Source organism: Dama dama, chromosome 11 (assembly GCF_033118175.1).
Source record: "Dama dama isolate Ldn47 chromosome 11, ASM3311817v1, whole genome shotgun sequence".
In the NCBI taxonomy this organism is placed as follows: domain Eukaryota; kingdom Metazoa; phylum Chordata; class Mammalia; order Artiodactyla; family Cervidae; genus Dama; species Dama dama.
The window spans coordinates 35,860,369-35,874,911 of NC_083691.1; the positions used below are offsets into that span (position 1 = coordinate 35,860,369).

At 41.6% G+C, this 14,543-nt stretch overlaps 1 protein-coding gene across 3 annotated transcripts; it reads left to right on the top strand.

Annotated features, from left to right (window-relative positions):
- Positions 1–716: 716 nt before the first annotated feature.
- YPEL5 (yippee like 5) lies at positions 717–13,788 on the top strand. Of its 3 annotated transcripts, none has more exons than XM_061155090.1 (3): positions 717–868; positions 11,211–11,375; positions 12,854–13,788. In XM_061155090.1, exons 2-3 carry the CDS (start codon positions 11,235–11,237, stop codon positions 13,076–13,078), a joined length of 366 nt encoding a protein of 121 aa, XP_061011073.1. In that variant the 5' UTR covers positions 717–868; positions 11,211–11,234; the 3' UTR covers positions 13,079–13,788. The 3 variants fall into 3 exon arrangements, with proteins under 3 accessions (XP_061011073.1, XP_061011074.1, XP_061011075.1); XM_061155091.1 differs by lacking the exon at positions 717–868 and adding an exon at positions 1,784–1,877; XM_061155092.1 differs by lacking the exon at positions 717–868 and adding an exon at positions 1,787–1,873.
- Positions 13,789–14,543: the final 755 nt, after the last annotated feature.

The window sequence follows — 14,543 nt, forward strand, 5'->3', positions numbered from 1 at the left end:
TCTCATCTTTTGCATAATCGCTTCCACCACCAAGAAAGAACTCAGGTAGTTATGAATAAAGTTCAGCCACACTTAGAAAAATCCTTTCTTCAGGAGTTCCTGTATGCCCACACTTAAAGGTTTGGGCTTTATAAGTAAAACGTGGCCTACTATAAGGACAAGAAAGAGTAAACAATCTCAAAAAAATTAATTACATGGTGCATTTAAGCTATCTGGGTACCTGCTTTGCCTAGAAAAACAGTCTGTTTTCATTTGTCATCACTAGGCCTCAGGAAACTAGGCCCTAGCCACCACCTGGTGACGCTGATGACGCGAGATGTCGCACAGCTGCCTCTGTTAGAAAGGCTGGGCAGTCTCCTTTAAGAAGCTGACTCACGTGGACGCTATGTTGTGTGCTCTCAGCTGGGAAGCGGGGTGGATCTTAGGTCGCTCCACATTGGCTGCCTCAAAAGAGGGGGCAGAGTTAGCCTCTTTGATTGGCTCTCCGGGTCCTGGGTGTTGGATCGGGGCGGGGCGAGCTGCAGGGAGATTGCCCCGGGTCTTGCGGCTTCTCGGAGGGGTGGGCCTAGACGCAGACTGGAGAGGGAGTGGGGGAGGGTGCGCCAGGGAAGGGGCGGGGCCTAGCGGAAGGGGCAGGATAGCCGGGAGAGGGCGGGGCCTAGAAATGAAAGGCGTTCTGGACCAACCGGGAGAGCCGACTGTCCGAGGGGCGGAGCTACACCGGGTGATTGACGCCGAGGCCCAACCAGGGAGAGGCGGGGCCAAGGCCAGGGCCTGACTAAACCTGAAGACTCTGGTGGCTAAGGGGCTTCATCCCAGCTGAGAAGCGAAAAGCCGCAGGCGGCCGCCTACTTCACAGCCGCTCGGGGTGAGTGCGGCGAGCGGGGGCTGGGTTCGGGGCCGGGTAGGGGCTGAGGCGCCTCTCCGGATCGGAGGCTTCGAAACACTCTGGATCGGCCCAGGGCGGGGGGCCCAGGCAGGCAGTGCCTCTCCCTCTCCGCGCTCCCTCGGGGGTCCTAGCGCGGCCGACCCTCGCCCCTCAGGGCGGGCCCTGGTGCCGGGGCTGCGGACTGACGAGCTGGCCTGTTTCCTCTTTGTGAGGCCCAGGCGCGGCGGCCGCCGTCGGCCCGCCCCCGCCGCGCAACCCCGGCGACTGGCGCGATCGCAACAGCCGCGACCCCCAGCTCGGCGCCCGCGCCCTCCAGCCCCAGCGCAACCTCGGAGGCCTTGCACGTCGCGGCCGGGGCCTCAGGCAGCCGGTCGGCGGGCAGTTTGGCCGGCGACCCCACAGCCTCGGCTGCCCCGCCCCCACGGGCCGCGTCCCCGCCGCAGCGTCGGGGGCGCGCCCCGGGCTCCGCGCCGCGGAGGTCGCCGCGGGAGCCACGAAGTGAAGTCTAAATTCGACTCTGAAATATGCGGCCGTAATAACGCCACGGCGTGGCCCGTCCTTCAAAAGGGCCACATCCTCACTCGGCTGGCACTTGCCACCGGCGGGGTGGCTGTGGTGGCTTTGTCCCGCAAAGGCTGGATGCCCGCCACCCTGCCCTCCTGCGCCCCAGGAGACCCCGGGCCGAGGGAGGGGTCCCCGCCCAATTGACTGGAGGGCGTGGCGCGACTGTTGGGCGGCCGTCGGGCGACCCGGGCCGCGGGGCGGCCCGCTCAGCTGTTTCCGGCCTCTGTTTGTTGTGCCGGAGGAGGCCGGGCCGCGCCGCGCTCGGGCCCGGTCCGCTCCCGATTGGCCCGCGGCGTCACGTGCCGGCAATCAGCTGGGGCCAGCCGGGGCTTCGGGGCCTGGGCGGCTGCGGCTGTTCACACCGGGCGCGGGGGTCGCCCGCAGTCCCCACGGCGAACTGCATCCTTCCTCTCCTCGTTGGTAGGTCGGTACGCACGCTCTGGTCTCTCGTATAATCTGCACTTGTAGGTAGGACAATGAGTATTGAGGACAGCGGAAGCTGGAAAACTGAAATACTAAAAGGATCTGTTTTATCCCGACATCTATTAGTCTTCTCTTTCAGGGAAGGTCTGGGAAGGTGGACAGCTCATTTATTTTTAAATTTTTTCTGTTTACAGAGCCCTGTTGGTAGTCTGAGGATTTTTATTGCAGATCTCCTTGACAGATGGAAAACAAAGTAATCTCAGGCTGACCTTGTGTTTTCGGAAAGTTAGACTTGCTGGTGAAATAACTGAGGATAATAGGGTATTAGCTAACTTTGCGCAGTCGCACATAGTGTAGCTGCTGTGTTCCAACAAAGATGACCCAAAATTTATGCAGTGTATCCAGGGTACATATTTGTGCCAGATGCGAAGGGTCTTGGTGTAACCTTCTTCTAAAGGTTTATTACTTGTACTGTGTGTTAGATGAGAAGGAAATTGCAAAGAAATTGCCAACTTTTCTCTAGAAACTAATGATTTTTAGTAAAAAGGCATAGGGAAATGAAGGGTAACAGTTAAATACTAGTAATTTATAAAATGAGTATTATGAGAGTTCAAAAATGGGACAATGAGAAATAAGAATGAAATAGGAAGCGTTCTATAAAGTGGATTGGTATTGATTAGACCTAGAAAATGAAGAGGCTTTGAATTACTATTGGGCAAACAGAGGCTTAGGAGAGAAAAAAAAGGCCTGGAGGCTTAGAAGGTGGAGCTAAAGGAGTTTGGTACTTTGTACTAGAAAGGGAAAGTCGCTCTAAAGTGTCTGGCTCTTTGCGACCCCTTGGACTGTATTTGGAATTCTCCAGGCCAGAATACTGGAGCGGGTAGCCTTTCCCTTCTCCAGGGTTTCTTCCCAACTCAGGTATAGAACCCAAGTCTCCCTCATTGAGGGCGGATTCTTTACCAGCAGAGCTACAAGGGAATCCCGAGAATGCTGGAGCCTATCGCTTCTCCAGGGGATCTTCCCAACCCAGGAATCGAACTGGGGTCTCCTGCATTGTAGGTGGGTTCCTTACCAACTAAGCCATCAGGGAAGCCCTCTGGAGAGGGGAAAGGCTACCCACTCCAGTATTCTGGCCTGGAGAATTTCATGGACTGCATAGTCCATGGGGTTGCAAAGAGTGGGGCACAACTAAGCAACTTTCACTTTTGTACTAGAATACCAGGCAAATGTCATGCTCTTTGGAAGTGACCAGTGTCTTCCTTTAGCACATTCTCGCCCAGCTCAAGGCCCAGTTCAGGCCTGCTCCTTTGAGGGGGCATGTTTTGTTTTAAGTTTATATCTGGCAGCCATCTTATCTATAGGAGAGCATGTTGATGAAATGTGCTTAAGAAAGTTATTTAACTGTATACGGGAACCTAAATTGGATTTTAACAACATACAAAATACTTGTTGCTACATCTGAAATATCTGTTTGGATCCTTGAGGACCTTTGCCTAGGTTTAGTTGCCTTTGCTTTATTTAAGTGGTAGGAGAAGATAAAAAAAAGGTTTAGAAAATAAAAAAGGCAGGGAATTAAGGCCAAAATTAAGTCTAAATGTGAGATTAAACTAGCTACTACCCTCTAAAAAACAGTCCATGAGATGTGAAGCTAGTTCTAAATATTGAGATGTGAAGATAGTCCTACTAAGTATAATCCTGCTGAGAGTATCATTTTAGGTTTCATAGTGCCTAACTGGTTGTATAAACCAGTATCAGTTTCTCTGGTAATCCTGTGTAGTAATGGTGGTGTAGGAACTGAGAAGCCAAGTATCAACAAATGGGTTTGGCTGTGTTCCAATAAAATTTTATGTATGGTCACTGAAATGTGGATTTCATGTAATTTTCATGTGTCACAAAAGTATTCTTTTGGTGTTTCTTCCCCAACCATCTTAAGGTATAAAAAGCTTTCTTATGTTGCAAGCCATGTGACGTGAAACTTGCTACTTCACACGTGAATCAGGAAACCAGACAGTTGAATTATACTCCAGTCCATCCAGTTAGAGACTTTTTTGACTTATGGTATTGCATCACAACAAAGTAGAGAGATCTTGAGTTTGCCTTGCCAAAAACTGTTTTGGTGAGATTGTTTAGCTGACTCCCCGAGTTACATGACTAGTCTTATTTTCAAGTGATGACTAAACAGAATTATAGAAACATAATAAACTTGGAAAACATTTAATAACAAGACATTATTTGGAGAGCAAAAAGAAAAATATAAATTACTGTCAAATGAAGACCTCATGCCACAACTAGAACATCATTTGAAACAGCAAAGTAAACTGGTCACGTTTTATAAGAGAACTAGAGGAAAGCACAACTTGTTTCACCAAAACCTTGGCTTGGTGAATATTTTGTACAAAAATGGGAGAATTGGTTTTATGGATCAAAGTCAATTTATTATTTTCTCTTGTAGATTTTCAATAGAACTTACCATAAATCAGTATGAAATAGTTGATGAGATTACAGTAGAGATTAAGTGTTAATTATAGTAATCAGCCAAGGGCTGTCTTTGGGTTTTGTTCCTTTTGTTGTTGGAGAGTGAAGAGACTGAAAACTAGATATACCAGCTTGTTTTCACATGTTTCCGTTTCAGCCAGACTTCTGCAACACAGAGCCTCTCCTGGAAGGGCAGATTCCTTTAACCCTTTCTGCACTAGGCTCCTGCACACTTAGGTCCCTGCAGGAGAGAGTCTGCATCTTGCATTTGCCCACCAACTCCTAGGGTAGTGGAAAAGCCCCTCTTACCTGTCCAGTGATAGAGTTGGGTGGAGTGTGTCTTCTGTTGTCTGTGGCAATGCCCTGAGGAAATAATTTAAAAAAAAAACACAAAGTCTGTGAATTGGGTGTTTTCCTACCAGAGGGTTCTTAGAGATGCCTCCCTGGTATTTTTAGGGCTGGGGAGTGTGATTCCTCCTTCTGTGAATTCTGCTTGCCAGGATTGAATCTGAACTGGATTATTAGTTACAGGGAGGGTAAGTGCCTATTTTAAGACCTAGAATTATGATACTAAGAATTTGAGATGCTTCAAAAGTTTCTAGCTTTCCTTCTGCATGTCATTTCTGTCACTTGGTCACTTAGCTTTGCCATGGTTAACAAGAAATGAAGCTAGTTAATTAAATTGTTGTTGATTTTATTTTCTTTCTGAACCTTGCTTTCTTCATCTGTAATTAGAGGGAGGTTAGGGTGGAGAATGTTGAAGAAGGTAATCTAGTTTTACTAGATTTACCTTTATTTAGTATTTATTGTGTGCCAGGCACTGTTCTCAGTGTAGTGCCATGTAATTTCCACAGCTCAGAGATGAATACTGATACCACCATTTTATTGAAGAAACAGGTGAGGATACCTTATCCAAAGTTTACACAACTTTTAAGCAGCAGAGCTAAGATTTGAACCCAGAGTTCCAGTATTTGGGATACATTGTTTAAATCCTGGGGGTGGAGAGAGGAGGAGGCAGCAGCTAGTTATACTTTCTATTTTTATAATCTATGTATTGTTGATCTTCAACACACTGAACTTGCTACAGAAGATTGAAGACTTTAGTTAGAAAACCCATGAAGAAAATAGAAGTGGGATTAAATTGATTGTGCCAAATATTCCTGTTGATCCTTAAACCTGAGTGCCAACCAAGTTTCCTTTTTTTCCGGGAAAGATTGCCTACTTTCTAAATGAAGAGCTCTTTTGCTATCTGAACAAGTTTTTCAGCAAGGGTCAGTGCACTTTCTTTCAAGGGCCAGGTGGTGAATATTGTGAACTTTGTGGGCCATAAGGTTTCAGTAGCAACTACTCAAACTCTGCCATTATACTGAAAGAGCAGCCAAGTATCAACAAATGGGTCTGGCTGTGTTCCAATAAAATTTTATGTATGGTCACTGAAATGTGGATTTCATGTAATTTTCATGTGTCACAAAAGTATTCTTTTGGTGTTTCTTCCCCAACCATCTTAAGGTATAAAAAGCTTTCTTATGTTGCAGGCCATATAAAAACAGGTGGTGAGCTGATTATTGCCTGTAGGCCTTAGTTTTCTGACCCTTGCTTTTAAAGAAAATATTCAGCAATAAGCCAGACTAATGAACAAGGTATATTTGTTAGTGTGTATATGTGTGTGATGTGTAAATCAGCACCAGTGGTGAACAAGTGAAATTTGAAATTAATGCAATACCATTTAGATTAGCATTCCCCCCCAAGATGAAATATTTAGGTATAAATCTAACAATGTGTACAAGATCTATGTGAGGAAGAATATAAAACTAATGAATGAAATCAAGAACAGCTAAATAAATGGAAAGAATTTGTGTGTTCATGGATAGGAAGACTCAATGTTGTCAAGATGTCATTTCTTCCAACTTGTTCTGTAGATTTGGTGCAATCTCGGTCCAAATTCAAGCAAGTTACTTTGTGAATATCTCAACAAATTGATTCTAAAGTTTCTATAGAGAGCAGAAGACCCAGGAGAGGCAACACAATATTGAAGGAGAAGAATTAAGTCAGAAGACTGACACTTCCCAACTTAAAGGCTTAGTATAGAAAGAAAGTGAAAGTTGCTCAGTTGTGTCTTACTCTTTGCAATCCCATGGATTATACTGTCCACAGCACTGGAGTGGGAGCCTTTCTCTTCTCCAGGGGATCTTCCCAACCCAAGAATCGAGCCAAGGTCTCTCACTTAGCAGGCGGATTCTTTACCAGCTGAGCCACAAGGGAAGCCAGCTTCAAGACTTAGCATATATCTATAGTAATCAAGACAGTAGGGTGTTGGTGAAGGAATAGACAAATAGATCAGTGGAACAGAATAGAGAGCCCAGAAACAGGCCCACATAAATATGGTCAACCAGTCTTTAACAGAGGACCAAAGGTTTGGCAGAATTTCGGTTATAAACTTGAACTTCAACATTGATTCCAAAACACGCATTACTTAAGGACACAGTAAGTGCCCTCAGAATCAACACAGAGAACGTTAGTCATCTGTGAAAGCAGCTCACACTTAAGATATTTTACAAATGTGTGACTGAAAATACTGTTACTCTTTTAAGTCCAAGCAAGGTGATTAGCATACCTGGGAAATAATTTAGTTTTTTTTTTAATTAATTTGTTTTTAAACATTTTGTATTGGGGTATAGCCAGTTAACAATGCTGTCATCATTTCAGGTGTACAGCAAAGGAACTCAGCAGTACATATACACGTATCTATTCTCCCCACAACCCACCTTCGATTCAGGCTGGCACGTAACACTGAGCAGAGTTCCATGTGCTATATAACAAGTCTTTGTTATCCATTTTAAACATAGCAGTGTGTACATGACCTGGGAAATAATTTGGATGTAAAAACAATTAGATGGAGATTGATTGTGGAAGGGTTTGTGGGGATTTGGGGAGATGATGAAAATATTCTAAAAAGCTGGTTTGTGGAGTTGGTAGCACAGTTTTGTAAATTTACTAAAAATCATTCATTTGTACACTTAACAGTGGCCAAATTTTATGTAAATTATTCCTTTAAGAAAATGGAGTTTAAAGAATAAGCTATATACTATCCTATCAGGTAAAAAGTTTCTGACAGGATAAGCTCTTAGAAAGGGGTGTCTGAAGTACATGCCTTTTATAAGTACATAAGGCTAAAGTACCTTACTTTCATAGCTCTAGAAGTGATGAGAATGTGAACTAAGTTATTGATGAAGAATAAGGAAGAAAGACCTTTAAAAGTGATTTAGGAGGTCTTCTCAATTTTGCAGTTTCTTAAAGAAGTTGCCAGGGTTTCTAGTTTAGGAGAGGGATTAGAGTTGCCACCAGCAAAGTTAGGGAATGTAGGTGGCTCAGCATGGAGGCAGGAGAGGTGTGTGAGAAATCTGAGAGAGAAAGACTGAATTTGGCTGTCTTTTCTGGTCACTGGAGAGTAAGTGGGGTTAAAAGAGCTGGAGCAGAATTTAGTTCAGATCCCAGTTTGGCCAGTTTCATAAAGTTACAGCCTTTATGTCTTCCTCTACAAAAGTAAGATAATACATACCTACTAAGAAATTATTAAGGTTGAATGTGATAAGTGAAGTACTGAATGCAGTGTCCCATGTGATGTTGATACTAAATATCAAGTCTAAGGCAGAGTTCAATATATTGCCTAGGTCCAGAGAAACCTAATTCAGGTGTTTTGCCATAGCTTTTAAATGACCTTCCCCTTCTGTGGTGAAGTGCCGGTATGCTTGCCATCAGTCTCCTGAGTGTGCACAGGGTAAATGAGCACTAGGTTGCACTCCTAACCTGGTGAGGTGAAGGCCTAACATGTGAAATTCAATGGCCTGTGAAGTTTTTTCTGTGTTCCAGACACCTTTGACAGAAAGCAGTGTTTTGCTCACTTCTGATAGATTATGTGGCATTATAGCTTATCTGTTTTGGCAAATGAGAACTACATTTTACAGTTCTATATACATATATAGAACTCTATACATGGCAACCACAACTAGGAATAGTGAGTCGGTATAGATATTTTTGGTCTTGTAATGAATCATGTAACTGAATTCAGTAAAGATAGTTGGGTAAAAGTTAAAAATAGTCTGAATTTGAAGCAAGAAAGAGAAAGCATGATGTTAAATCTATTTACCCCATTCAGAAATAGTTTTCCTGTATCCAGTAGTGAGCAAAGGGTCACAGCTATTAATACTGAACCAAAGATAGAATGATATAGGCAGAAGGTATAGGAAGAGTTTGTTTTGAAGTTCAGAATATTTTCCTCAGTAGTATTGCATCTGCTATAAGTCAAGTCAAAAATATCTGGTTATTCCTGAATTATTGTTGAAGTAAGTTAGATGAGTATTGTATTTGAAAGTTTGAAGAAATGTTGGTTTGAAAATAACAGTTCCCAGAAGCCCAAGCTGGAGGATAAATGACTGCACAAATACTAGTTTTTAAAGAAATAAAAACTGAGGAGTACATCTTCAGAGGTGTTACCATAAAACCCTGCTGGTGATTCCTTTCTGTAAATGACTGGTAGTAAGAAACATGACCAAAATCAACTACTCACAGGATCACTGAATGCTTTATTTGGATCAGGAGTCATAAACTCAGATGTCTTACAGGTAAAGTAATTATGTGGCACAAAATAGATAAAAAGCAAATGAAATGACCTTGTGGGGAGAGTTGAAGGCACCTCTCAACTCTAGCCAGTTGTTACCATATGAGAATATATGTCCTGTGTTGCCAGCTCTCCCCATTGTTTAAAAACAAAGGCTCAAAACAGGCTGTTAATGAAATCTCTCAAATTTTAAATGATTCTCAACTTTTTTATTAAAACTAAAAACCCTGGGCCTAGTTGAACACTAATGTTTTGGTGTGGGAAGGGTTGTTTTGTTCACTGCTGTGTTCCTATGCCATCAAATGAATTCAGCCAGCAGGCCTCAGATTTGCACCCTTTGAGCTTTGTGTAACAAATACTGTATTCTTAGGCATCTGGGAGAAGTAATTCTATCCTAAAGACTGAAACAATAGGCAGCAAGTCTTTTATTGTCATTTTGCAGAAATATAATCAAGAAAGCTAAATGTCATTTTTTAAGTCTTATGTTTTTACCCAGGATTTATTTGTTGACACTCTTGTTTACTAGCTATAAATTGTATATTTACTATTTGTTTTTCATTACTTATTGAACTTTCATATCATAGTATTTAGTGGGAGTCATAATTATCTTGGTGACAGAAATGTCACATTTCTGATGACATTAAAACTGCCTCATAGCTGAAGTTGACAGATGTTAGAAGGAATGGAATTTTCTTTTTAATTTGTAATGGAATTTCCCCAAGTTTAAGATGACACTGGATTGCACATGGATTCTACATTTTTCTTTTCCATAGCAGTAGCTGTATCAGCTCTGTATGGTGTTTTAAAGACAAATAATATTAAGTATTTGAAACACAGGAGCTGATCACTACACAAAGGAATACATTCTTTTTAAAATGAAAAGCTACAGTGTATTCTTGATTATACCTAGATCTCTAAAAATGTGCTGTTTTGGAAGATTAATTGCAATGAATTTAAGAAGTTACATGTATTAACTCAACTTTTAAAATATTGGAGTGTGATTATCCTTGTTTCAGAAGTTGGATTCAGAGCTTTTTTTCCCAATGTTTCAGCACTTCTGTGATTTATTGAATCAAAAGACTTTCTTAAATATAGTAAGTTATATAATAACGGCTCATCTTTCTCTTCTCTTTTCTTATTTTCCTAACCTTATGCCAGCCTAGACCATCTTGTATGTCCTCTTCTTAGAGGAGTCAGTGTTAGAGTAACGGAAAAATTTTGGCTTTGACTTGAGTGAGCCATATTCTGGTCATGATTTTCTGTACTTGAAAGCTGTGTGACCTTTGACCAGTTAGTAACCTTGAATAATCTATGAACTGGAGGTGACAACCTCACAGAGTTGTTGTGATGATTTTGAAATAAGTAAAGCTTCTCTGGTGGCTTGGTGATAATCCGCCTGCCAATGCAGGAGATGCAGGTTCAATCCCTGGATCAGGAAGATCCTCTGGAGAAGGAAATGACAATCCACTCCAGTATTCTTGCCTGGGAAATCCCATGGACAGAGGAGTCTGGTGGCCTACAGCCCATGGGGTTACAAAACAGTCGGACACGACTTAGCAACTAAACAGCAACAACAAAGCACCTAGTATAATGCTCCACAGACTCAAACTTACTAATTTAGTGCCATCACCTACATGATTGTTGATGCACCTGATGATCAGAGAAACCAGGCACCCCATGCTCTCAAAGCAGCACACTCTTGTCCCATAAGTCTTTTCTCAAATTACAGATACTCAGAATATATACTTGTTAGCTGCTTGGTCATGTCCGATTCTTCGCAATCCCATGCACTATAGCCCACCAGGCTCCTCTGTCCATGGGATTCTCCAGGTAAGAATACTGGAGTGGGCTGCTATTTCCTTCTCCAGGATGGAGAACCCTGTGCTTAACCGTTTTTCTCACCTTTCTGCTGGTGTTTCTCATCATTCAGTTTGATATTGCACACTGTCTCCTTGCGTTTTTCATACCAATCAAAAGAGAAGGGATATTCTTTGGCCTTCCTAATGAGAATATTTACTTCCTTGACTCATTGCTTCTGAAGTGTTCTTAGCTTGAGTTTGCCTATTTGTTTGGTCCATGTGTGAACTTTGGATCCTTTCATTCAGAGTCAGCTATTTCATGTATTAAGTACTATGAAGAGATCATATATGTGTATATAAATGGTTCTCTGTGACACCTAAGTAGATCCTAACAAGTTAAAAAATCATAATGCATTTCTTGTCCTTTTTCATCTGTTCCCAGGTTTTTAGAGCTTCAGCTTTAAAAATGGGCAGGATTTTCCTTGATCATATCGGTGGTACCCGTCTGTTTTCCTGTGCAAACTGTGATACGATCCTGACCAACCGTTCGGAACTCATCTCCACTCGATTCACAGGCGCCACTGGCAGAGCATTTCTTTTTAACAAGGTTTGTGGGGAAAACTGGTTTCATTTCCTCAGTGGGTTCAGTGGATATATTTGATAGCAATACCAGAATACCCCTCAGAGCATGGAGAGACCAAGAAGATTCAGAATGAGAGCTGCACTCCATAGAAATTGCCTGTTAGTTTGTCTTTGGGACTTCAGGAAAGCATTACTAGACTTGTGATTTTTAGGCTTGAGGGTTTTAAGGATTGTGTTATGATAAGGGTGATCTCCATTACTTCAGGAGACACTCGGGGTAAGAATGTGGTAGTGACTTCACAGACTGTTGAAGGGTCTGAAACACCCCCATAGCACTAATTTACCCTTACAGGGAGATAGCTGCATTAAGCTGTTGTAGTTTGACAGTGCAAGTGAATAAGGATCATCTAACCAACTTCCTGCTCTAATTTACCAATCATCTTTCTGATTATGATTTGGCTAATAGGTTTGCTAACCGAAGTGTTTCCTGACTTACAGATTAATGTATAGTCTGCCTCCTTCTCTCATTTCTGTCTTGCTTTCAAATTGGTTGATGTGATTCTGCCTCCTGGAGTCTAATGGGTACTAGCAAAGTTGAATTTCTAGTTATTCCAAATATCCTTGAACTACAGAACTAGTCCAAGGTACTGTTCTTAGATATTCAACTTAAACTTCCCCAGGGGACACCCCTCTCTACCATTTAAAAACAAGTATTTTCTCTGAAAGAATTGATAGTGTATAAACATCTTGGTCTTTATTTAGGTATAGAGCAGGGGTTGGCACACCATGGCAGGCTAACTGCCTGTTTTTGTAAATAAAATTTAATGAACCACAGCCACGTTTATTCATCTGTGTATTATCTACGGCTGCTTTTGTGCTACCACAGCAGAGCTTAATAGCTATAACAAAGGCCAGATAGCCCTTTTCAAAGCTAAAAATATCTGGCTCTTTACAGAAAAATTAAGCAGGGAGGGTTATTGGGTGTTCAGAGTCATTGGAAATTCTTCCATAGATTCTTTGAACCCACTTGAAAACCATATATTACAACCTACCCCCAGTCTGTTAGTAGATAAAATTGTTTCAGAAACAAATTTTACAAACTTCTCTTTATGGAATACCTGCTGTATACTAGGCTGTTCTGTATGGTAGCCTTGTCTACACTCATCATTGAATGGTTAATTATAACAGTTGGACCCAGACCTACATTTTATGACCCCAAGTTAAGGACTCTTCGCTATAACACAGAAGCATAATTAATGTCTATAAATACGGTGGCTTAGGGTAATACAATACATGATTGCATTACATATCCAGTTCAGTACAGGTGTTTACCTGTCCTATCAGTTTGTCAAAAATAGCTCTTGGAAAGTGTGTTGCAGGTTTGACAAACAACTGCTGTCTGCTTTTCTGAAGTTGCTGTTCTTTCACCAACAAAAATATTATGTACCGCTTTTGGCAGATAATTTACATGCCTTTGCAATTTTGTTTTCATGTGTTTCTTAGGTAGTTAACCTACAGTATAGTGAAGTTCAAGATCGAGTCATGCTCACTGGCCGCCACATGGTTCGAGACGTGAGCTGCAAAAACTGCAATAGCAAACTGGGATGGATCTATGAGTTTGCCACTGAAGACAGCCAGCGTTATAAGGAAGGTCGTGTGATCCTGGAACGCGCTCTAGTTCGAGAAAGTGAGGGCTTTGAGGAGCATGTACCATCTGATAACTCTTGAAGAAAAAGAGAGAAATCCATCTTTTCCCAGGTCTCCTTCACTGAAAACAAAAATCTACTTACATACACTGTCACCTTAGCATCAGAGTCGGATTCATGAACTGCGGAACAAGAGGTTGTGAGAATCTATGATGGAACCTTCCTTTCTTTCCTTTTTTTTTTTAAATTTTCTATTTTCCATCCAACAGCAGTGTGTAGAGAGAATATTATGCAGATGCCTTTTTTTTCCCCCCTGTGTTTACATCTTGAGGCAGAATAGTCTATCTGCAGCTACATGGTGGGCTATGTGAGGAAAAAAATCTGGGCTATTAAGAGTGAAAAAGTATTTTATGTAAATTTTGAAAGGAAAATGTGTCAAGAGCATGGTTTTTAAATTTATTTGGGCTTCATTTTAAGACTTTTTTTAAAAACCCAGTTATTTCACTTGATTTGCTAGCTTCAGAGAAGAGATCCGAATTTGTGACCAGCGCTAAAGGTTCAGTGTTAGTATTGCTTGTGCTGGCCATTGTGCCATATTCTTGTTGGAGATGAACCGTAGCATCAGAGCCCATTCTTCCTTGTCAGTCTTGACCCAAAGATGTCACCATTCCTAGTTGTTTGTCACCACATAATTGGTGTTGATTGGAAACTTTTCCTGATATGGGGCAGAACTGCTTGGTTGTCTTTTCCATGTAACTTAAGCATAGTAATATAAATAAAGTAATAGTTGGATGTTTTTGGTCCTGTGTTGCTTTTAAAATCACCTTTCAAAAGAGCAGAGTATTTGATAAGTAATTTTCATAGTAGTGTTTCTTTTTATCTCTTAAACTAAAATGACTGTATATAAGATACTTGTTTGTTTAAATTAAAGCATACTGTTTAAAACCACAGTATTGCATTTAGAAAACAACTGAACAGAATGTCCGTGTGCATTCATGCAGAAAGCGTTTCTTCTGCATGTGTTTTAAATGGAGGGAAGTGAAGCAGCCTATCTAAAAATGCTTTGCAAAGCATTTCAGCATATCCTCTTCAGTTTTGCATTGATTTTGACAAGTCTGTAGAGCCTGATAGTTACATCAAAGGATTTAGATCTCCTAGTATTATTTTCTCAGATTTTCCCTCAGAAGTTTAGGTGTTGAAATCGAAACTGTACTTGGTCCCTTCGAGTTGATAGGGATCAAATTTGACTCAGGGGGTTATTTGAGCCCAAAATTTACAGCATTAAGAAGTATTAAAGTGTAAATGTTTCTTTATCCAAACCATTTCTAGGTATTTTAGTATTTGTTTCTGGTGGAATAAATGGCATTAAAATTGAGTAAATACTTCAATCAATGAATGAATGGCTGTTTGCTCAATTTCTAGGTTCTATAGCAGTAAATGTTATGATTGAAAATATAGTCTTTGCCTAGAGATGAAATTTGTCCTAAATTAATTGGCAAAATCATCTTGTCATTGATATTAAAAGTGACTTTTGAGTACAGTTAGGA